The sequence below is a fragment of the Zingiber officinale genome, chromosome 5B (genome assembly GCF_018446385.1).
Source record: "Zingiber officinale cultivar Zhangliang chromosome 5B, Zo_v1.1, whole genome shotgun sequence".
Taxonomy (NCBI): Eukaryota; Viridiplantae; Streptophyta; class Magnoliopsida; order Zingiberales; family Zingiberaceae; genus Zingiber; species Zingiber officinale.
The window spans coordinates 125,209,060-125,234,171 of record NC_055995.1 but is presented as its reverse complement, the minus strand read 5'-3'; the positions used below and the strand labels follow the sequence as shown (position 1 = coordinate 125,234,171).

Below are 25,112 nucleotides of genomic sequence, written 5' to 3'. Positions count from 1 at the left end.
CGACAAGAGATAACTAAAGAGATAACTAGGCCACCCGACAGCCCTACTTGCCTTCTTGTCTTTTTCTATCTTAGCGGTATATAAGCCAAGTCGTGCCTAAGTCAAAGCTATTTAACTTTATTTACTAAAGTAATCAAGTCGAGTCAAGAGTTTTAAAATAATTATTTAAATTTAATTTTATTTATTTATAATAAATTTGCACTTGAGTTTGAACTTGAACAGCTTAATTTTAGATATTATTGAATTTATAATCCAAACTTAATTTAAATTTAATTTATTTAGATATTATCGATTTCTTAATTTAAATTTATTTGATTGATTATTGATTTTAATAATTTAAATTTATTTATTTATTTTAAATTTATTTATTTATTTAATATTTTGATAATTTTTTATTTATTCATAAATATTAATAAATTAAATATATATATTCAAATTTATTTATTTAATTTAATAAATTATTCAAATTTTGATTTAATAAATTTTATATATTAAACAAATATAAACATATTCTTACTTGCGTCAAACACTCGACTCAACTGTCTTTTCTTCATTTTTCTGTTCCTCTAGAATTTTTTTTTATATGTTTAATTTCTTTGCTTCTTCATCCTTCCACATCTTGAGTAAACGGAGCCTTGTAACTTTCATAATTTTCAAAAACATACTGATTTCCGAAACTATCATGTTTCTTAAGAGCATCTCCAATATCAACTTTTTAAAAAATTTGTAAAATTAGAAAAAGTTCAACAAAAAAAAAAATTCTAATAAGTGGAAAGATAAAATTTGAGATTTTTATTTTAAGAGTAGATTTGATTTTTTAAATCTATTTTTTTTTCTTTTAAAGATGGAGTCATTAATCATTGAAAAATTAATATTGTATGTTTGATTTTTTAAAATCATTAATTATTTTATTTAATAGTTAAATTATACATTTCTTTTGAAAATAAATATATTTGATAAATTAAAAAAATAAAATAACTATAATTAAATTAAAATTCATAAGTTAATTAAATATTAAATAAAAATTATAAATTAAATTAAATTAAAAATAATGAATTCATTAATTTATTAATTAAAAATTATAAATAAATTAAATTAAAGATGAGAATTAAATAAAATATTAAGTAAAAATTATATAGAAATATTAAATGAAAAAATAATAAATAAAGATATATCATTTATAATATATACTCTATGAGGTTTTTTTTATTATAAAAAGAATAATAAATTTTTTTATTTTTACGTGGCATCACATATTTTAAATAAAAAAAAATTATGATGAAATTTAACTTAATCTTAATTGTCCTATTCAATGACTACTGTACATAGTACAGACCTGACGTATCTGATCATTTAATGAAGTCTTAAACATTCTTGGGACTCGCGTCCGTTTAATACCTGCAGCAGCACTTTCCCTTGCAAGTTGCAACTCTGCCAGTCGCATTCTACTTCCCTCTCCCCTTGGTAACATCTGTCACAAATGAATAATCCCGATCCAGACTAGCGCTTGCCTATAGTCACAGTCGGTCACTTGTACATGTTTTTGGCTAGTGTACATCTCTACGCTCGCTTACGTGTTCATGTGCCTTAAATGACTTGTTTCTCTATACATCTCTGATCTCTGCTAGTGAATGCTGCATTTTTATTTATCTTGTTCTTGAAGGTCTTGCGTTTGCAGACTGTAGCCTGTGGGACCTCAGTCACGATGGGATCTCTCTGCCTCAACCTTGTGAGAAAAGTGGCCTTCGCCTGCCTTACTTGCACCTTCGCGTTGTGTAGGCCTCTCTCTCCCTGTCTCACTTTAATTATTCTCAGCTTAGTTGGCTTTCCAGTTTGAGCTTCATATTGTCTGCGTGCAGGCGGATCCATGGTCGGGTTGATTTCAGGTGCTTTCAAGGGCCAAACTACAGAGACAGGCATATTCCGAGGCGCAGGGATCGGCGCCATTGTTGGTGCATTCGTTTCTGTGGAGTTCTTGGAGGCCTGGCTTCAAGGAGAGGGCTTACCAAAGGTCAGGAATGAAGAATCACACATCCTTCTCTCTGATCCCCAGCTATTCATTTGCACGCAAAATCAAAATTATACATAAAAAAAATAATTAAACTTGCTGAAATAAAGTTCTATTTTCAGATCCATCTGATCAGGATCAGCCACTGAAACTGACTAATTAAATATAGTTACTTTCTCGATGTCATTCTCTGTTTGGAAGAGGGTATTAGTCAACATCAAAGATGATAAAATATGAAACGATAAAATAGAAAACACTGATGATGCTGTTGAATCAGACGGCCGGAGGATGAAAATGAGAATGTTGACGGAAAGAGGATCGGTATCTGAGATTTGAAGATATGTTGTAGACTTTTGACCTTCGAGTGTAGTAAGGGAGAGATGGTCGAAGCTACTACCCATGGATCTATGCACATCACAAATCAATCGAACTAAAGTGTTAGGATCAGAACTAAGGAAGGGATCCCTAGCGCAGGTATTTCGACGCCCAAATCAAAATTAAGACAGAGCCAAAAAGTACAAGAAACAGATGAACAGTAGTATTGTAGTAAATGCGTATGTGAGCACATACCTGGCCAATGAAGTAAATCTTCTTTTTATACTGCCTCTCATAATATTCGTAATGATAAGACATCAGAGAATGTCGGATGTCAGGGCATGTGAGGTGATGAAGGATCTACAATAGATTTTTATTGGGTAGAAAAAAGTTCCGTGACATGCATGCAGCAAAGTATCGAAATATTCTCTGACGAATAGTCGTTATTTTCTGACAGGTGTTTGTGATTCCTTGATAGTATTATTCTCTAGCGATAGTCTGATCGGCATGGAGGTCGATTGGGAGTAGAATGGGAGCGTGCCCATGAAAATTGAGAGACTGAGCGGGAGGGGGTGGGGGGTCTGACTGGGAGTCGTGCCCATGAGAAGTGAGGGACTGAGCCCGGAGGTTCAACTGATGTTGATGCCGATCGAGAGTAGACTGAGAGTTGTGTCCATGAGAAGTGAGTGACTGAGCCTCGATCAAGGGGTTTGACAGGCTCTAGAGCCGATCGGAAGTAGACTGGAGCCGTGCCCATTAGAAGTAAGGGATCAAGCCTTGTTCAGGGTGTTAGTAATTAGCCCCAAGAGCTAATCATGAGATGATTATGCCTTTTGGATTACTCATTGAGTTAAACTCAAATGAACTCACTCATTGGATTGAGTCCAATTCGAATGAGACACATTGAATTAATGAGTTAGACTCAATGGATTAGACTTATTAGGTTATTAGATTAATGGTTAATCTAATATAATAATCTAACCCATTAAGAGAAATATAAAGAGACAAAAATCCTTGGTATTGATGGGATGAATATAAATAGGTATTGCCATGAAATTTTCATTAAGAGTTGATAAGAAATGAAAAAGGGTGACTCTTGATCTTCTCTATTCTTCCTCCTTCCTTCTTGGGCGAATTTGCTCTTGGCCGAACCTCTATAAATGGCTAGCAGTATGAAGGTGGTTCTTCTCTGAAGGCTTCATTCGTGTGATGAATGAAGGATGTGTTCGTATGGATATCGTAGAAGCGCGGACACTTGATCACGCTGAGATTTGCATCCAAAGAAAAAGTTACTGTCGGGATTGTGAAGGGCACGCAACAAAGGTATAACTCCTTTTTCGTGTAGAAACTTAGTACTTAGTATATGGTTTCCTTTCGCATGGATCTTCTGGAAAGGAACTGGATGTTTTCACTGCGCTTTCGCGTGTTTAGCGCCCTAGTTTCTTACAATGGTATCAGAGCCACTTGCGAAGACATATATTAAGTTTTAGAATTTTATATGTGATATAGAACTTGCATGAGATGTCTACTATGATCTACATGATTATGGGTCTCAGCTAAATAAGGTTTTGGCCAAAGAGAGTTTCGGCCAAACTAGGTTTCAGCCAAAGATGTTATCAACAACAAGGTCTCGACCAAATAAGGTTTCGGCCAAACTATGTTTCAACCAAAACTATTGTGAACAACATGATTTTGGCCAAAGGTTATGTGGGTAGTAGGGTCTCGGGTATAGCATAAACTCATAAAATGAGTATCCAAAATAAAATTTGCCCCCCTTGACCCCCGCCCGCTAACCGGCTAATGGGACCGCTATGGCGTTGCGGCTCATAATTTGTTGTTGAAATCATAGTAAATGTTGTGTCATAAAATATTGTAAATGTTATATGACATGGTGCATGGTTATGACCTTTAACCCCAATGTGATTGGATGTGTGTGTATGTTATAATTCATAATACAGTCTGCGTGTCGTGCCTTCATCCTTTTATTCTTGTTGTAATTTAGACTACACTCGAATGTAACTCGAGTTTATTTAGATTTTGTAATGTACAAATCAGAAAGGAGTTAGTCTACTGGACAATGGGTGAAAAGGGAGAAGGACAACAACACACGATGACCAAGAAAACGTTTGGAGAAGTTGCTTTGACCTAGGTTGACTTATTACTCTTCTTATTGGCTTGAGAAGATCGTAGTGATGGGCCATAACTATGTCACGTTTAAATTAGCATATATGTTGATGTATGCCATGATATGCCATAAATGTATGTGATGCATGTGTAGCTATCGTAATTATGTCCTTTTCATATGCCTACCAATGTTTGGTACTCACTACTACTTCGATCATTTGTAGTCAGGTTTGCCAAAGCAAAGTGACTCGTTTTATCTTAGTAGAGTGCGACAAGACAATTGTGATGTCCGACTATTGGACTTTGGGTGTGACTTAACTAAGTTGAGAACTTAGAGGCATATCCCATATGATGAAATTCAAATTATACTAGTCTTGGGCGATTAGCTAAAGCTAACTCAAGATGAGTTATAATGTAGATTTCATAAGATAGGCAAACGAACAAATAGTCTTGTTCACCTAAAGATACAAGAGTTACATAGGATGTAATTGGTAAACGTTGTCTACCTAAGTTGTACTAAGTCTTGGGCGATTAGCCAAAGTAGCTCAAGATAAGGTATAATATGGATCTTGTTCAATTGGTATGCGTTGCCTACCTAATGTATACAAGTCTTGGGCAATTAGCCAAAGCTAACTCAAGATGAGGTATAATGTGGATCTTGTCCTACTTGAATGTCTTTGTATTTGGGTTTAGAGCTAGTAGTGACTTGCTCCTATCAAACTTTAGAATTCAGTGGGAGAATCATTTAATTAAAGGCATAATTAAATGATCTGAGTATGATACTTTTCTACATTTTATTGTTGTAAATCATCAAGTCGTCTAGTACATAGAAGACACTATCTCTGCGATCTGTCCTTAATAAGGACAAGCTCAATGGAGCTAATTTCCTAGATTGGTATAGAAACATAAGAATAGTTCTCAAGAAAGAAAGAAAACTGTACATCTTAGAGTAGCCTATTCCTGAAGTACCCCCTGCTACTGCCACCAGAGTTGATAGGGATGCTTACAAGAAGCATTAAGATGATGCATTAGATGTATCATACCTTATGCTCGCCACCATGAAATCTGAGCTTCAGAAGCAACATGAGAACATGGATGCTTATGATATGGTTGAACATCTTAGACAATTATATCAAGGACAAGCAAGACATGAGAGATTTGAGATCTCTGAAGCACTGTTTCAATGTAGAATATAAGAAGGAAGTCCTGTAGGGCCATATGTACTCAAAATAATTGGCCATATGTAGAAAACCTACAACGATTGGGATTTCCACTAGGCCAAGAATTGACCACTGATCTTATCTTGCAGTCATTGCCCGATAGCTATAGTCAATTTGTCATGAACTACAACATGAATGAAATTGACAAACCACTGCCTGATATGTTGAGCATGTTGAGAACTGCTGAACTCAACCTTAAAAAGACAAAGTCTAGTTCCTTTTTTATGGTGTCTAAGGGCAGAGGCAAGTGGAAGCCTAAAGGTAAGAGTAAGACCCAAGCCAAAGGAAAAGGCAAGACTCATATACTAAAACCCAAAGGTGGAGTTGCTAAGGAAAGAACCTGCTTCCACTGCAGTGAGATTAGACACTGGAAGAGGAACTGCAAGGTATACCTAGAGGAACTGAAACGAAAGAAAAGTGAGACTTCTGCCTCAGGTATATATGTTATAGAAGTCAATCTATCTATTTCTTATTTACAGGTATTAGATATCAAGTGTGCATCTCACATTTGTACTAATGTGTAGTGATAGAGAAATAATAGAATATTGACAAAGGGCAAAGTGGACCTACGAGTAGGCATTGACGTAAGAGTTGTTGTTATAGCTGTAGGAGGATATTTCTTATCTTTGCCCATTAGACTTGTTTTAGAACTTGAAGAGTGATGTTATGTGCCTACCTTGACTAAAAACATTATCTTTATTTCTTGTTTAGACAAGTAAATTCATTTGTAATAAAGGACAAATGTTGTTCTATTTATTTCAATAAAATGTTCTACTGTAGTGCACATCTTGTGAATGTATTCTATGTTCCAGACTTTGGCAACCCAATCTATAACATAAATACCAAGTGGTTCAAGTCTAATGATTTGAATCAAACATATCTCTAGCATTATCGCTTAGTTCACAAAATTGAGAGTTACATATCCCAACTCCATAAGAATGGACTTTTGGACTCATTTGATTTTGAATCATATGAGATATGCGAATCTTGTCTTCAAGGTGAGATGACAAAGACTCCATTTATTGGACGCAACGAAAGGGCTATTGATCTGTTAGAACTCATACATACTGATATATGTGGCCCTTTCAGAATAGCAGTTGGAGGAGGCTATTATTACTTCATTACCTTCATTGATGATTTCAGTAGATACGGCTATGTGTATCTGATGAGACACAAGTCAGAATCCTTTTGAAAAGTTCAAAGAATTCAAGAATGAAATACATAACCAACTTGATAAGAGTATTAAGATGCTTTGATCATATCGAGGTGGGGAATATCTTAGCCAAGAGTTTCATGACCATCTTGTTGAGTGTGGGATCATATCTCAACTCACTCCACATGGAACACCACAATATAATGATATATCATAAAGGAGGAACCGTACTTTATTAGATATGGTACGATCGATGATGAGTCAAACAAATCATTCTATTTCCTTCTGGGAGCATGCTCTAGAGGCGGCCGCTTTTACATTTAACCACGTTCCATCTAAGGCTATAATAAAGACACAATATACAATATGGACTGGGAAGAGTCCCAAGATGTCTTTTATGAAGATTTGGGGTTGCGAGGCTTACGTTAGACGACAAGTCTCATATAGACTAGGACCCAAATCAGACAAGTACTATTTTGTTGGATATCCCAAGGAAACAAAGGGATATTACTTCTATAATCCCACACAAGGCAAGATGTTTGTTGCCAAAACTGGTGTCTTTCTAGAAATAGAATTTATTTCTAGAAAAACTAGTGGGAGTGAAGTCGATCTCGAAGAAATTAAAGATACACAAACTAGCACCAACACCTTGATAGAAATTGAACAGGTACCACAAGATGTTGTGGATCAGAATTTTGTTACACCATAAGAAGTTGTGGAACAACAACCTGTTCAAGTAGCACTAGCTCTACGTAGGTCTGAGAGGACCCGTCGTCAACCTGAGAGATATTCTTTTCTCTTATCTAACAACGGTGATGTAGTGCTAGTTGGTCTCAACGAGCCCACATCTTATCAAGAAGCTGTATAGGGCCCAAATTTTGAGAAATGGCTAGAGTCCATGAGATCCAAAATGGAATCCATGTACACTAACCAAGTATGGACTTTGGTTGATCCACCTGAAGGGATCAAACTCATTGGGTGTAAGTGGGTTTTCAAGGTGAAGACTGACATGGATGGTTATATGCATACCTATAAAGGTAGATTGGTGGCTAAAGGATTCAAACAAATTCATAGTATAGACTATGATGAAACCTTTTTATTGGTTGCTACTCGAAATATTGTACCGGTTGCCCTGTATAAAAATTTGTACAAGTCCTGAACATTTCCTAACCACCTATTGTGTTCTTTAGAAATTAAATTAGGAATCGCAAACGCAACTTAACATTATTGATTCCAAATTTAACTTATCTATTCTTAGAGGTTTAGACTTGGATCGCAAACGATACTTAACATTATTGATCCAAATCCACCTATGTTACAAATTCGATTAAATATTTATTTCAGAGATCGGCTCCCAGGTCAAACATGGCGAGACACTTGACCTTTTTAAGTATGGGAACATCCACCACTGCCTTGACAAAATCTTTCAAAGAAATTCAATATTTAATCTCCTTATAGTAACCCTAGGTTTAACCTAAAAGAATAATCGAATCACAAGATCGAAAAAAAAAGAAACACAAATTCGAATTACAAATCTGAAACCTAGAATCACTAGCCGTTTGGGATTTCAAGATCTAAACAAAAAATATAAACTAGTTATGATGCGGAAACTAATAACTAGTTATACATTTTGTTGCTTATAGATCTCACGATCTTCTGCCGTATTTCTCTTCTTATCTCGGACGTCGTGTGGGAGACGATCTACCGAGACGAGAATCCACCCAAGCTTCCTTCTTCTCCAAGCAAGTTTCGGCCACAATCAATTAACTCCTAGAGATGAAGAACTTCAGCCACCAACCAAGCTCCAAGGGATGCAAAAAACAAAGACTCCTATCTCTTCTTCTTCCTTTAGCAAAATCCAGCCATCACCAAGCTCTTTGAGATGAAGATGCCGCCGGCCACAAAGGAAAAAGAATAGAAGAAGAGAAGGACGAGAGGGCCGACCACCAACCAAGGAATAGAAGAGATATTGTTGTGTAAGGTGAGGCACTTCTACCCTCTTTTTTATATTTCTTGGCCTTAGCAAATAAGGAAAGTTTAATAAATAAACCTTCCTTATATTCTTTGCCAATGTTTAAGAAGGAAAAAATTTATTTAAAATTTCCTTTTTAAACTCTTAATGGCCGACCACCTTATTCCCTCCAAATAAGGAACGTTTCAATCACAAAATTAGAACTCCTAATTTGTTTCCGGAAATTTTTAAAATAAAAATTTCTCTTTAAAAATTCCCTTCATGGTTGGTCATAAAAGGAAACTTTTATAATTTTAAATCTCTCTATTAAAACATGTGGATGATTTACAAAAAAGGAAAATTTTCTCTAAAATTAAAATCTTCCTTTCAATCTACAAATAAGGAAAGACATCAAATCTTTTCTTAATAAACTATAAAAGGAAATATTTAAATTTTAAAACTCTCTTTTAAAATTATGAGGATGGTTACAAAAAATGAAAGTTTTATCAAAAATTAAAATTTTCCTTTTAACTACAAATAAGGAAAGATATCAAACCTTTCTCTTAATCTTTTGTAGAAAACTATAAAATGAAATATTTAAATTTTAAACGCTCTTTTAAAACCACATAAGAAAGATTTAAAAAAAAATAAAATCCTTTTAATTTATTGTGGCTGGCCACACCAAGCTTGGGTTCAAGCTAGGGCCGGCCACCTCTCACCTTAGTTTGGTCGGCCCTAGCTTGGGCTCCAAGCTAGGCTTGGTCGACCACCTTAAGGTGGGTAAGAAGATGGGTATGGGTAGGTATAATACTTTATAAATAAGAGGCTACAATAGGGACAAGAGGATGAATTGGTTTTGGTCTCCCGATGAACTTGAGCTTCCCGTGTTCGTCCCGAACACACAACTCAAGTTCATCAATAATAACTCATACCACTAGTTATTATTGAACTACCGCACCAATCCCATATTACTATATGAGCTCCTTCTTATCATGAGTGTGTTAATCTCTCTGTGTTTAAGATATTGAATGTCCACTAATTAAATGAGTTACTGACAACTCACTTTAATTAATATCTTACTCCAAGAGTAGTACTACTCAACCTTATTGTCATGTCGGACTAAGTCCACCTGCAGGGTTTACATGACAATTCTTATGAGCTCCCCTTGGGTTGAATTGATAGTGAGATATTATAGAGAACGATACTCTAAACTATTCATAGTCAGACATTAATATACAAGGATAATATTAATGCGTTAAGACTAGTAGGTCAATGAATGACTTAATCTTACAAGTCATGGATATGAGATATCAGGTTGACACATTAGTATATATTAGAGAATATGTACTGAATTGTTCCGCCATGAGATGTTTCATGGATTGTTATATGTGTGTCATAAATATTCTCATGTGACTATTGGTATAAATAGTCCTTAAACCTAAAGTCACTACAGTTCCCTACATAAGGAGTTGTGTATTTTGGTATCGTCAAACATCACCTGTAACAGGGTGGACTATAAAGTCGATCACTGGGTATGCAATAAATTATGCGGAGGGATGTGAGCGATGTAGATGAGATTTATCCCTTCTATATGATGGAAGCGATATTTGTGGGCTCCTTGATTAGTAGGACACAAGAATGTATGACCATACTCAGATGAGTCAATATGTGATATTGAGCTTGTTTGTTTAATGTGCATACTTAGAGATCAAGAAACACAAAGATTGATAAGAGGATGATATAGTCTATATCTTATTGATCAATCTAGATATCAAGGATAGAAGGACCAAGTCATACAAGATAATAGCTACGGACAGGTTAGGTCCGATCTCGACTTTCTCGTCACTTGGGTAGCAATGATGCATTGCTAGATGTCACTCATTATTTATGTATCACAAATGTTGATTTGGATACATTGCCAATGTTATGAGAACCTATTGGGTCACACACAAAGAACATATTAGTTTGGAGATGGGTATTTTAGTTTGACTAAAAAACTAAGGATATTAAGAATAATGGGTAAATCCAAAGTGTTGGTGTAATCTTAGTGGTGATTGACACTAGTGCTAGTGGGAGATTATTATTAATTAGCCCTAAGAGCTAATCATGAGATGATTAGGCTTTTTGGGTTACTCATTGAGTTTGACTCAAATGAACCCACTCATTGGATTGAGTCCAATCCGAATGAGACACATTGGATTAATGGGTTAAACTCAATGGGTTAGACTTATTGGGTTATTGGATTAATGGTTAATCTAATATAATAATCCAACCCATTAAGAGGAATACAAAGAGATAAAAATCCTTGATATTCATGGGATGAATATAAATAGGTTTTGTCATGAATTTTTCATTAAGAGTTGATAAAAAATGAAATAGGGTGACTCTTGATCTTCTCTCTTCTTCCTCCTTCTTCCTTCTTAGGCGAATTTGCTCTTGGCCGAACCTCCATGAATGGCTAGCAGCATGAAGGTGGTTCTTCTCCGAAGGCTTCGTTTGTGTGACGAATGAAGGATGTGTTCGTGTGGATACCGTAGAGGCGTGGACGCTTGATCGCGCTGAGATTTGCATCCAAAGAAAAAGTTGTTGTAAGGATTGCGAAGGGCACGCAACAAATGTATAACTCCTTTTTCATATAGAAACTTAGTACTTAGTATATGGTTTCCTTTCGCATGGATCTTCTGGAAAGGAACTAAATGTTTTCCGCTACGCTTTCGTATGCTTAACGCCCTAATTCCTTACACAGGGACAACGACCCATTAGGACACGTATTCCCCAATCTTGACCACCAACTGTTTTTGACTCTTGACCGTTGATGTGCGTACATTATATATATATTTATATATTTTTTGACGCACATCTACTTATATTTTATGCGTATAATCTATGTTATATGGATCTACTTATATTTCATTGTTATGTCATACTTCCATCTTATTTTGTTCGGAGATATACTTTTTGCATGTTTTGATTGACAGGATACGATTTGGAGTAAAAACGGGCATAAACGGAGTCTAAAGCCTCCAAAAGGTTCGTGTCGTACTTATGAGACACAACCTTTGAAAATCAAGTTTTTCCCATGGCTTGGTCGTGCTTCTTAGGCACAGCTATGTCTAAAAAAAGTCACGATTGTATGGAATTTTTTTACTACAGATTGAAAGTAAAATGATCATAACTTTTTATTTGATTGGAGTTATGAGCTGTTTCAAATATTAAAATGTAGATAATTTCATGGTCTATAACTTTTCTTAAGACTTCAACTAGAGAAAACCTCATAAAGATGGTCAAAAAGACGTTTTCATGAGACATATCCATGCTAGGGTCATGCTAGGGCCAAGTTTTTTCCAAGGCCATGAGACATGGCCGTGTGAAACCATACGTTCGTGCATCTCACCAGCAAGCATCCAAGGCATGATTGTGTAAAACCATGCAACCATATCCCTTCACTAGAGTGCATTCCAGGGCAAGTCATGTGAAATCACAAGGCTGTGATCCCATTTAGAGCATATTCACACCCTAGTCGTGCCGATTTAAAATTGGCACGACCGTGTCTCTCCAACCATAACAATTCATGCCTAGGCTATGCCAAAAGGCACAACCATGGCAGAGAAAACAAGGGGGTCGTGCCCCTGCTATAAAAGGGGGGGGGGGTTTCTCTTATTTTTCAAAAATCTTTAGTTTGGGGCTCCATCCCATTCCTTGGAGAAGGGTTATCCCTCTTGGGGGAACCCTAAAAGTTTCACCTTCCGTCTACCTCCAGAGTAAGGATTACAAGCAAAAAGATTGATGACTCATAGATAAGCATTCCTCTCCTCTCTATCTTGTGTTTTGGATTGTAGGATGCTTAATTTCTTATCTCTTGTTTGTAAATCTTTTGCAATGGAGTAGATCTCTAGATCTATGATGTAAGAAGTAGTTGTAATGTGATGTAATGTATCAACGTATTTGGACATTTTCTTGTGCAATGATATGTTTATATCATGTTCTATGTGTGTTGTGCCTTGTATGTGTTTGATGAAATGTATGTGAGGTCAATTCATGTAGATGTAGGGTTTTGTTCATCGTGTAGAAGAGATACTCTAGTTTGTTTAACTGGAGACTCTGTAACAGAGGGCACCCCTTACTTTCTAGGGTATCATCATTGAAACGAAAGACAATTCCCTACAAAGGAAGTTAATTAGAGTTTAGAGGATTTTTCCTAAAATAATATTAGGAAGTGATCTATTATATATAGCAATTGTATGACAGGGGTCCTAGTGACAAGGGTATCTCTTTAACCGGACTTGATAGATTACCTCTTCTACTTAATTACATTAATCTATCATTATCCCTTTAATCGGACTTTTTACAGTTATTTCTTTACTTAATGGCGTTAAAACTTGGATAAAGTCTCTAGTACAACCTGCGCGGGGTTGTGTCAGATTTTAGTTAGAAGTCCTACATGAATGTAAGTATGGAGTTATGTAGATGAGCAATGCGTAGGGACATTAACTAGTATCATAATGTAATCAAAATCCTAGAATCTATCATCCTTCACTCACTTATGTTCTCTACTCTCTCTCTCTCTTTATCTCTTCCCTTCTCTTTCTCTTTTAAGTATTTATGAGCCAACATTCGATTGTCTAGATAACTTATCGTGTAAAGTTAACTAATGTTTAATGAACCGTCTCTGTGAGATCGATATTTTTATTACTTGGTTACAACCGTGCATTTGTGGATTGTACATATCAATCGCCACATCACCTTGATTATCGGCCTCACCCTATACCTGGGGCCTGCCACTATACATTGTATCATATCGACCGGGAGTAGACTGGGAGCCATGCCCATGAGAAGTGATGAACCAAGTCCCGTTTAGAGGGTCCGATTGACTTTGCGGTCGATTGAGAATAGACTGGGAGCCGTGCACATGAGAAGTGGGGAATCGAGCCCCGTTCAGGGGTCCAACCAACTCTGGGGCTGACTGGGAGTAGATTGGGAGTCGTGCCCATAAGAAGTGAGGGATCGAGCCCCGTTCAGGGGACAACAGTCCGTTAGGACACATATTCCTTGATCTTGACCATCACCTCTTTTTGACTCTTGACCGTTACATCATTTTGATTATTGGCCTCATCCTATCCTTGGTACCGGCCACTATACTGTTGGTGCCCTAAGGTAGTTTTAATGTGATCAAACAAGTTAAGTTAGGTCTTGTTGTGTTTAACCTTGTGTCTAAGTGTACAAGAACTTAGGAGCACAAGACATCGAGCAAAATACGTAGCTAGTGAGAAGGACGGTACGGGAGAGAGCCGATGGGCTCTGTGTGTCTGAGGAACAAGGTGTTGCGGAAGAGTACACCGATGGACGAGAAGGGAACGCACAATATTTTTGAGGGACGAGAAGCCGGAGCAGAAGATTGCTCGAGGAGGAAAAGACGTAGCTATCCGAGGGACGAAATGCTGTGGAAGAGTATGCTAGCGGACGAAAAGGTAGCAAGCAATCATTCCGAGGGACGAGAAGCTGGAGCGGAAGTTTGCTCGAGAAGGCCGGAAGTTGGGTTTGGGTGAGCCCTATTCCGGATGATCGAAATCACTCAAGTGAGTGGAGCCTGAGCGGAAGACCCGGACCGATGCGAGCAGAACCCGAGTAGGAGACCGGGAAAAAAAATCAGCAAAAGTTGATTTTTGGCCTCGGGGCACCCAGACCAAACCAAGGCGCTCGAACTTGGTCAGGGCGCCCAGAACCCAATTCTTATCCAATTCGACGTGACGTTTGAACGTTACATCGAGGATAGAATTCTATCCCATTCCAAGCACTTGAAATCCTTCCAGGCGCCCAGAACAGGGTTATATAAGCAGCCATGCTCCCAGAAGTTAACAACAAGAATTACAAAGTAACAACACTTGTGCTTGAGTTTGTATGAGTTTAGCTTTGTTTTGTGAGCTTTGAATGCTGTAAGAGGCTTCTTCACCCAGAGGAGATTTTTAGTGCGCTTTTTCATCTGCATTAGATTAACAACTTCCCCGGTTGTAACCAAGTAAATCTGTTGAGCCTCGCCTTTTTAGTTTATTATTATTTTTATATTTATGCAAGCGTTTTAATTAAGTTATAAGTTCGAGAAAGGTCTTTTTATTTTATTTTTGTGCAGGGGCTATTCACCCCATCTAGTCGACCACCGAGGGTTCTAATAAGTGGTATCAGAGCCAGGACACTTCAGGAGGACTAACCGTCGATCAAAGCAAAGACGATGGCCAGAGCTAGCATCTACCTACCAGTATTCGAGGGGGAGTTCACTTTTTGGAGACGTCGAATAGAGGTTTATTTTAAAACCAATTTTAATATTTATCTAACAATTGAATATGATTTTGATATGCCCAAAAGCAAAGAAGAGTGTTGTGATTAAAGGATGTCCACATATCTCCACAATGGCATGATATTGTCCACTTTGGGCTTAGGCCCTCATGCTCTTGGGCTCTCCCCAAAAGGCCTCATGCCAATGGAGATATCATGCATCATTTTAACCCCATGATCTTGACCAAATCTTTCCAATGTGGGACTTTGATTGAACCATAATAATCCTCCCCTCAAATGAAGGACCACAATTACTCTTATAGTCCGGGCCTCCCAGCGAGCATCTGGTCACTTTGATCTGCTTCGGACCTCACTGCGAGCATCCGGTCACCCTGACCTACTAGCCTATCTGCGAGCATCTTGGTCACCTTGACCTGTTCCAGGCCTCCCCGCAAGCATCCAGTCATCCTGACCTACTCCGGGCTCCCCCGCGAGTATCCGGTCACCCTGACCTGCTTCAGGCCTCCCTGTGAGTATCTGGTCACCCTGACCTACTTGCTTTCGCACAAGTATCCGATCACCCTGACCTGCTCCAGGCCTTCCCGCATGCTTCTAGTCACCTTGACCTACTCCGGGCCCACTGCGAGCATCCGGTCACCCTGACCTACTTGCTTCTGCACAAGTATCCGATCACCCTGACCTGCTCCAGGCTTCCCGCGAACATCCGGTCACCCTGACCTGCTTCGGGCCTCCCTGCGAGCATCTAGTCACCCTGACCTACTTGCTTCCGCACAAGTATCCGATCACCCTGACCTGTTCCAGGCTTCCCGCGAACATCCGGTCACCCTGACCTACTCCAGGCCCACCCTCAACTTCGTTCAAGGCCGTCTCACTTGGCATCTGATCCGGACCATGACTCTGATACCATTTGTTGTGCCAAAGGATGTCCACATATCTCCACAATGACATGATATTGTCCACTTTGGGCCTATGCCCTCATAACTTTGCTCTTGGGCTCTCCCCAAAAGGCCTCATGCCAATGGAGATATCATGTATCCTTTTAACCCCGTGATCTTTACTAAATCTTTCCAATGTGAGACTTTGATTGAACCCCAACAAAGAGGAAGAAGAACTTGAGGAGCATCAATGGACTGAGGAATAACGTAATGATTTTAAGGCAAATGGTAAGGTTGAGTCCCGCCAAGACCTCGACAGAGTCGGAAAATACAAGAGTGCAAAAGAACTTTGGGAAAAAATTTTAAAGCTCTACGAAGAACCAAAAGTAGCCGAATCCAACTTCTCGATGAACTCCGAGTTGTCATCAGAAGCAGAAAACGAGGAAATTGCCGAAACTGCTCTTATAACCGAGTACCTACCTGAAGATAAAGAAAGTTCTTCAGAAATGAGCATTGAGAACATCAATGAAGGGGGAGCAACGTCGGAGGAAAACAGCTCGACAAGGGGAGCATCAGAAGTCGACAAGGTAAGTCAGATACGGTCTCTACCTCCTGACCAATTATTTAATTTGATAAAATATTGTCGAAAGATTCTTGTAAATTAGAAACGGAAAATAAAAAGTTATCAACAAAGAATAATGAGTTAAAAGGAACTCTAGCAACAACTTGTCGATTAGAAGATTTCGACAAACTAAAAATAGAAAATGAAATGTTAAAGGAACATATACAAACTTTAAAAATTTCTGCATGTTCAAAATTCTCTGCTTAGAATTTTAGAAATTATTATAGACTAAAATAGAAATTTAAATATCACAATGGACAAATTAGAAAATTATTAAAAATCTAAAAATATTCTTGTTAATACGATAGAAAGGAATCTATTTTGGATTCCAAGATTGATCTTGTATTTTTTTTTTTGCAAATTAAAATTTTTAAACTACAAAATTCTTTTTGAGTTTAATTATTATTCGAAATTAACTTGATCCCCATTTTTTTAAGAAAGAGAAATTCAATATTCATCCATAGAAAAATCTCAATAGTTGAATTTTGTTTTTCAAAATGTTCAAGACTCAAGAGTTATCCCTACTAATTAAGAAATTTTTTTTGAATTTTTTTTGAGTTATTTATCTAAATATAAATTTTTTAAGAATTTTTAAAATTATAAATCTTGAAAATGTATTTTCTTTTGTCAAAATGCAGATTCTATATATTTTTAATAAAATATTTCAAGATTTCTAAATTTGTTTTAAGGCTTTCAATTTCGATTTATCTTCTCTTAGACTTGTGTATAAAATTGATCAAATTTTTTAAGTTATTTTAACCTTATTCAGAATTTTGTTTGTTAAATGACATAAAATTCTTGACAAGTTACCCTTAGACTTTTGAAAGTACCCCACTTTTTTATGTGATCAAAGGGGAAGAAGAGAATATTAAGTCTAGGGGGAGGTAGTTTAAAACTTTTTTCAAGTTTTGCATGTTATTGCTTTTACTTTATGTTGGTTTACCCTAACTTAACTTGCGTTGCTCACATCAAAAGGGGGTGATTGTTGGTACCCTAAGGTAGTTTTGATATGATCAAACAAGTTAAGTCAGGTCCTGTTATATTTAATTTTGTGTCTAAGTGTACATGAACTTAGGAGCACAGGACGTTGAACAAAAGATGCAACTAGCGAGAAGGACGACACGGGAGAGAGCCAACGGACTCGGTACGTCTGAGGGATGAGGTGCTGCCGAAGCGTACATTGGCGGACGAGAAGGGAGCGTGCGGTGTTTCCGAGGGACAAGAAGTGAGAGCGGAAGATTGCTCGAAGAGCAAAAGACGCAGTTGTCCATGTGATGAAAAGCTATGGAAGAGTACGCTGGCGGACAAGAAGGAAGGAAGCAGCGATTTCGAGGGACGAGAAGCCAGAGCGGAAGTTTGCTCGAGAAGGTCGAAAGTTCGGTTCGAGTGAGCCCTATTCCGGATGACCGAAATCACCCAAGCGAGCGATGCCAGAGCGGAAGAGCAACTATTATGATAAGTGTCGAGCAGAGAGACTATTGTGATGAGTGCCGGGTAGAGCGGCGATGGAGATTAATGTCGAGATGAGCGGCTGTTATGATGAGTGTCGAGCAGAGAGATGTGCAGAGCGACGATTGTTATGAATGCCGGTCAGAGCGGCAATTGTTATGAGTGTCAGGCAGAGCGGCGATTGAAAGGAGTACCCAACTAGGGATTGAGCCTGACCGATTGATCATTGGGGTGCATGAGCTGTGCATGATTCTAACTCATCGCTTGCACGCTTATAATTCATCGCTGGGATAAGTGTTTCGGTGGTGCGTAATCTGTGCACCCTTATAACTCACACTAGGCCCCGCTTTGTGGTGTTGATCCACCTTCGCTCGGATAATTTTATTCTTAGCGGTCGAGAAGTCTCTTTCTCTGCTTGATGATGTCGGCCTTTTTGCATGTCACTTGGCACATCAAATTAATTAAGATTGAAACTCATTAAAATTAATACAAGCGTTGTAGCAACGAGTCCCAAGTCGTCTTTTTTTCCAAGGGTTACTAGCAAAATAAATGTGTGAGTACTCTAGAATTAATTCACATTGTTTTCTCACATAAACAAAGTTTATTAGGCATTCTCATCTATCAAGCATCATGGAATTAATTTCTTGAACTAACCATTGTTGGAGCAATCTAGGTGCCCTAGGTTTTGATGTTTGGGCAAAGGTTTAAGTTAGGTTTATTGTTGTATTTGATATGCATTGTGAGTGTGCAGGATACAAGTACAACAAGAAAAGTCCAAGTGTGATCTTGGCAAAGGAGGAAAGTCCAAGAATGAGTCTTGGCGGTGTAAGTCCAAGCATGTAGTCTTGGCAACGTAAGTCCAAGTGTGACTTGGCAATGGATGAAGCCCCGGAGGTGAGGAGCCTCTTGGCAAAGGAAGACCCGACAATATGGACAAGGCCGAAGGAAGCTCCAGAAGGCAAGACGTGAAGGATGGGGAGACATCCGAGGGACGCGAGGCTGATGGAGGAGGCTAGAAGGCTAGGTCTAGGTTGGTAGGGAGAGAACGAGTGCTGAGTGAATGTACTCGAGGCAAAATTCCAAAATTAGGGTTTACTGTAGCGGTACTATAGCAGTACTGTAGCGTACTGTAGCAGTACTGTAGCAGTCGACTGATGATTGTAGCAGTCGACTGATGCACTGTAGCAGAGAGTCGTTGAGATAGCCGTTGGCACCAGTCGACTGGTGCATTGACCAGTCGACTGGTAACGGGCAAATCAGCTTTCTGATTTGCTCCAAGCTCTATAAGAAGGAGCTTGGGATGGCCGGCCAAGGTGACGAAATTAGACTTGGTTAAAGCCTAATTAGTAGTCACCAAAGTGCTCAAGAGATCTTTGTGTGCCAAGAGGTCTTGGTTGGAGTTGTGGTGAGGTTTCTCCACCCACAAGGAGGTTGAGCTAGCCGGAGTTTGCCGGGGACTAATCCACCGACGGATTGAGGGATCGTCCACCTTACGGACACGCCGTGGAGTAGGAGCAAGTTATCTCCGAACCACGTACACGCCTTGTGTTAGGGTTTGTGTTTGGTTTGTTGTCTTCTTCCTTCTTGTTTTAGGTTAACTTTCGTATTTGTTAGTTTGCTTTTGTATTCCGCTGTGCACTAACATTATAGGAAGTAAAGTTTTGGGTGAGACGCTATTCACCCCCCCTCTAGCGGACGTCAAGGTCCCAACAACCATTACAGCAACAATTAACCTCAAAGCTTTATCACTACTTGATAAACCAAACTACATACAATCTTCAATTACAATCACTTCAACAGTCAACTTCAAGAATTCAGTCAAAATAGCATTGTTCAGAGGAAACAATCTATATATCAGAATAAGCATCCAACATTTAGGCATGATCACAGACTTAACATATCCAATGAACCAAACAAAAGCTTTGCTAACTAAACAACCAAAACTAACAAATTCATGCTAATCAGAACATCTAGTTTAAATCACAAACTAGTTAAACAACTAATCCAGAAGTTAGACAAGATTTAGATTGTATTAACTCAGAGAAATCAGAACTGCACACTAGAAATCAGAACCAGGGTTTGTTAAGCAGTAAATCAACAAAATCAGAACATGAAAGAAACAAAATGCAGAAACAATAAACTGTAAAATCAAAATCTAAACCATCTCTACTCAAATCTACTCTTCTAATGAGTCTTTCCTTGCCGTCACACAAGGAACATGAATGAAGAAGCTCTCAAACACTTAACTCAGTTCAGAATTCCCCAGCACCGAAGAAAATCTTCTCGGAAAAGCTGGTGAAGAATGAATCTGCCAAGCTCGAAATTCTGCAGATCTGAAGAATGCAACCTCTGAATCGATGCTCTCTGATGGAGGGCAAGCCACTGTCACCGAAGAATTCCTCCGATGATGGCTGAAGCAGAGGAAACTCACGGACAGATCTGAGCTCCGGAGAGATGTTCGCCGATGCGTGCAGATGATCAAGACTTGGAAGCCAACGGATGGAAGCTCCTACACCAATGAGACTCACTGAGAAGTAGATCTGGAAGAGGATGGTGGTCGGAATCCACTGGAAATCTCGCGGGATGCGGCGCTGTGCGCGGAGGAGTCAACGAAGGAAGCTGGGTACTGTAGCTTCTGTTTTGAATCAGATCTGGATCTGAACGGATGGCTAGGATTGATTTGGAGCTAAATCAACGGTGAAAGTTTGCCCAAAATCTGATCTGAAGGTACTGATCTTGCTCTAGGGTCTGGATCTACTCTCCCTTAAGTCGGATCGATCAGATCATCACTGAATGGCCCGGATCTGTACAGTATTCAATGAACGGCCCAGATTAAGTCGGGCTGGATCAATAGCTAGATGAACTCAGATCTGCATCAAAACTTCTAGATCTTCGTCAATGGCTCAGATCTGCTCCCCATTAGGTTGGATCGGCCAGATCTTCAACGGATGGGTCAGATCTACTCATTCTTGGATGAACGGCTTATAATGCTCCGAGGCTTGATCGACTTGATTAGCCCTTGATTTGAGCCCAAGTGTGGTCTGATTTGATCGGGTCCATGACCCTTTTGATGCCTACAAAATAAGAATCAAATATTAGCACCAAATACCATGAAAATTAGCTAATTTGTAATTAGGTCCAAAATCAAACGCAATATTGAGATATGATGCTAATGTGAGATTAAGCTATGAATAAACTAATAAAAACATGCATTATGATTCAAAATAAAATATCCAAAATCATGGTTATCACTTGACCAACCGAGAGTCAGGCATAATGTGGATCTTGTGTTCTGCTATGGTCGAGGCTACTCCTGTCAATTCCTTTGGAGACCAGGCAAAGCCATCCCGGTTCCATACTTGACAATCCACCAAACTCTTCTTAATCTCAGGTGGTAGGTCGACCGCTATCTTTGTAATGCTCTCAGGACGGTTAGGATATTACTGTACTTCCTTTTGTTGGACTGGCTCCTCGACTAGAGGCAAAGGCTCCTCTTGAATGGCGTGCATCCCCTCCATTCTGGATTTTTTGGGCCTTGCACGCTTTGATTTTTATTATATCTACGTAGCACTTTCGCGTGGTTAGCTACTCTCCTCTTACCTCGCCGACCTGGTTTTCCACCGAAAATTTTATTTTTTGGTGGAAAGTAGATACATCCGCTCGGAACTCATGAAGGGCGGGCCTCCCCAACATGACGTTGTAGGAGGATGGAGAATCTACCACTATGAAGGCACTTCTCTGTGTCCTTGCTAGGGGTTCGGTGCCTAGGAAGTTGGCTAGTTTGATCTGGTCAATCAGTTGAACCTCATTCCCTGTGAATCCATATAGGGCAATGGTCACTGGTTGAAGCTTGCTTTCATCAAGCTGCATATTGTTGAACACACTTTTAAACAGCTTGTTGACATATTTTTCGGTATCAACGAAAACTTTGGCCACTTGGCTGTTAGTGATGATCGCTTAAATGATGAACATGTCGTCGTGCGAGAGCTCCGCTCCTTTTAGGTCTTGAGGTTCAAAGCAGATTTGGGGCCTCGTTGCTCACTTCTGGCTGCAGCTAGAGCTGTTAGATGGGCTAACCCATGGCGGGGCAGGTTGGCTCATGGCGGCCAGTCATTGGTGGGGTGGGGTGGGCCAACCCGTCATCTTGGCAGGTTGGGAAATCTCCAACCCAATCCAAGGCGGATTGCGGGTTGGACGGGTCAATCTGCGGGCCGATTACAAATTTAAAAAAAGTTTCATTTCTTCAATATTTTACTTCAGAAAGATTTCATCAATCAAATATTTTCAGAAATAGATATTTTAAAAGTAAATGAACACAAATAAATACATATATTTGATAAAAGTACTATTTTATTTTAAAATTATGACAAATAAAGATTATAAATTGATATAAAATTTAGTTTGCATGTGTTTCTCAACCCGCGGGACAAACAAGATCGTCCGGGCCTAGGCGGATCGGCTCTCAACGAGCTTGGGTTGATAAATTTCCAACATAATCTGCTTAAATTGTTTAGCGAGATGGGTCATCCCAAATTGAAGGCTCTAGCTGTAGCCGACCGCATGGATTTCCAGTCGGTGTCCATGAGCTTTTCTGGCTCTGGTAGAATCCCCATCCATATGGCCTCCTAAAATCATGTTGATGCCCCATACTGTGGTATTTCCCTAATTTTTTTCTTCCCAGGTCTTCATTGTCTCCTTTCCTCTGCTAGCTAATTGACCATCCTAATTGTCTCTTCCTAGAGGCAGGTTGGCTAGGCGGCTCGAGGTACCAGGGTTATTGGCCTATTACCTCAGGAGTTAAGTCGTGATTTGGAGCAAAGGTAGACTTAGTTCAGCTGCTCGACAGGCGTTCCTAGCAAACTGGAAGCAATTTTCCGTGTCGTGGGTATGAGACCAGTGGTAAGTGTACTACCCGACTTCCCACGAGGGAGGCTTGCTAACAGGGGTCCAAACGACTTTAACCCACTGCGTCGCTTTCGTTTCTCTGACTGGTAGAAGGTTGGGCCAGGGCTCTTCAGACTGGAGGTGGTGGTGACCTCCAATCGGCTTGCTCGGTCAGAGCTGGTGCCTTCAGTTCCTTTTTCTAGGCTACCTAAGCCTCTTCTACATTAATGTATTTGATTACTTTCCCCAACAGGTCGTCAAATTTCTTTGCGGGCTTCCTGATGAGGGCTCGGAAGAAATCACCTCCCAATAGTCCTTGAGAGAAGACACTTATTAATATATTAGAGGTGGCGGATGGGAAGTCCAGCTCCACCTGGTTGAAATGCTTGATGTATGTTCTCAAGGACTCCGTGGCTCCTTGTTTGAGTGCGAACAGACTATGATTAGTCTTCTGGTATCTCCTTCTGTTGGCAAAATGGTGTAGAAAAGTGTTTTTGAACTCTTTGAAACAAGTAATAGATCCGACCGACAGTTTGTCGAACCATCTTTGCGTCAAACCCGAGAGTGGTTAGAAACACTCGACATTTTATTGTGTCATTGTACCGGTGCAACAGAGCAGTGTTCTGAAATTTTAGGAGGTGATCCTCCGGGTCATTGTTACCTCGGTCCTCTCTAATAGACGGGGGCTTAAAACCCTTGGGTAGTTTTTCATGCAGCACCTCCTGCGAGAAGAGCATGATGGGTTGTTTAGGTGTCTCCCGAATGGCCGGAGCCTTCCCTCTCTTCGGGTCCCTCGGGGGCGAATTGTCGGCCAAGCGTGTGATCCTTTTCCTGGCATTCGGAAAAGTGCCCGGGGGAGCCATACGACGGCTTCCTCTTAGATCTTCCTTCCAAGGCAGGGAGCCTGTTCATTGAGACCGTAGGTGTTCAGTGCGGGTGAGAATTTGTGGTTTGTCTTTCCAATGTGGCCTGTGCCTTGGCGACCTTAAACAACTCATATTCCTTTGGCATCATGGTCACATTGATTTAGCTAGTATCCTCTATCTTCATATTCTAGATTAGTTGGAGAAGTTTTCATAGATAACGTCAAATTTGATCTTGTCTGGAAACTGAGTCAGACCGGAGGAGGGGGGGGGGTGAGAACATTGATGTAGAGAGGACTGGAGTTTGGGACCTGAAGATGCGCCCCAGGCTTTTGGCCTTCGAGCGGAGCAGGTGAGAGATGGTCAAAGTTGGTACCCACAGACTTATGCACACCATAAACCAATCATACATGAGCATTAGGACCAGAAACAAGGAAGGAGGTTCCTGACACAGACACTCTGACGCCCAAGTAAGAATCAAGACAGAGCCAAAAAGTATGGGAAGTAGATGAACAGTGGTATTGTAGTAGATGCGTGTGTGCACACATACCTAGCCAACAGAGAGGATCCCACTTTTTATACCGTCTTTTATAACTTTCGCAATGATGAGGCATCAGAGAATGTCGGGTGTCAGGGCATGTCGGGTGATGAAGGATGTACTATGGATTTTCATTGGGTAGGGGACAGTTCCGTGGCATGCATGCAGAATATCAGAATATTCCTTGACGAATAACAATTATTCTTTGATAGGTGGTTGCGATTCCTTGGCAATATTGTTCCTTGGTGATAGTCCGACCACCATGGAGGCCGACCGGGAGTAGACTAAGAGCCGTGCCTATGAGAAATGAGGGATTGAGCTCTAGGGTCCGATCAACGTTGAGGCCGATCGAGAGTAGACTAGGAGCTGTGCCCATGAAAAATAAGGGGTTGAGTCCTAGGGGTCCTACAGGCGCTGGTGCCAACTAGGAGTAGACTTGGAGCCATGCTCATGAGAAGTAAGGGACTGAGCCCCATTCAGGAGGTTCAACTGGCTCTAGGGCCAATCGCGAGTAGACTGAGAGCCGTGCCCATGAGAAGTTAGAGATCAAGTCTAATTCATGGGTCCGACTGACTCTAGGGCTGATCGGGAGTAGACTGGGAGTCGTGCCCATAAGAAGTGCGGGATCAAGCCCCGTTTAGGGGACAACGGCTTGTTAGGCATGTATTCCTCGATCTTGATCGCCACCTCTTTTTGATTTTTAACCGCCACATCACCTTGACTATTGGCCTCACTCTATCCCTAGGGCCAGCCACTATACACTGTATCACTCCAATCAGGAGTAAATTAAGAGTCATGCTCATGAGAAATGAGGGACTA

The 25,112-nt window shown here is 39.7% G+C and overlaps 1 protein-coding gene across 3 annotated transcripts in view; it reads left to right on the top strand.

Annotated features, from left to right (window-relative positions):
• Positions 1 to 1,431: 1,431 nt before the first annotated feature.
• LOC121987843 (NEP1-interacting protein 1-like) overlaps positions 1,432 to 25,112 on the top strand; it is a 28,927-nt gene continuing 5,246 nt past the window's right edge. For all 3 annotated transcript variants that reach the window (XM_042541564.1, XM_042541563.1, XM_042541562.1), the window contains exons 1-2: positions 1,432 to 1,775; positions 1,860 to 2,011. In XM_042541564.1, coding sequence (XP_042397498.1) covers positions 1,706 to 1,775; positions 1,860 to 2,011 — 222 coding nt within the window. In that variant the 5' untranslated portion in view covers positions 1,432 to 1,705. The remainder of the gene's footprint in view (positions 1,776 to 1,859; positions 2,012 to 25,112) is intronic.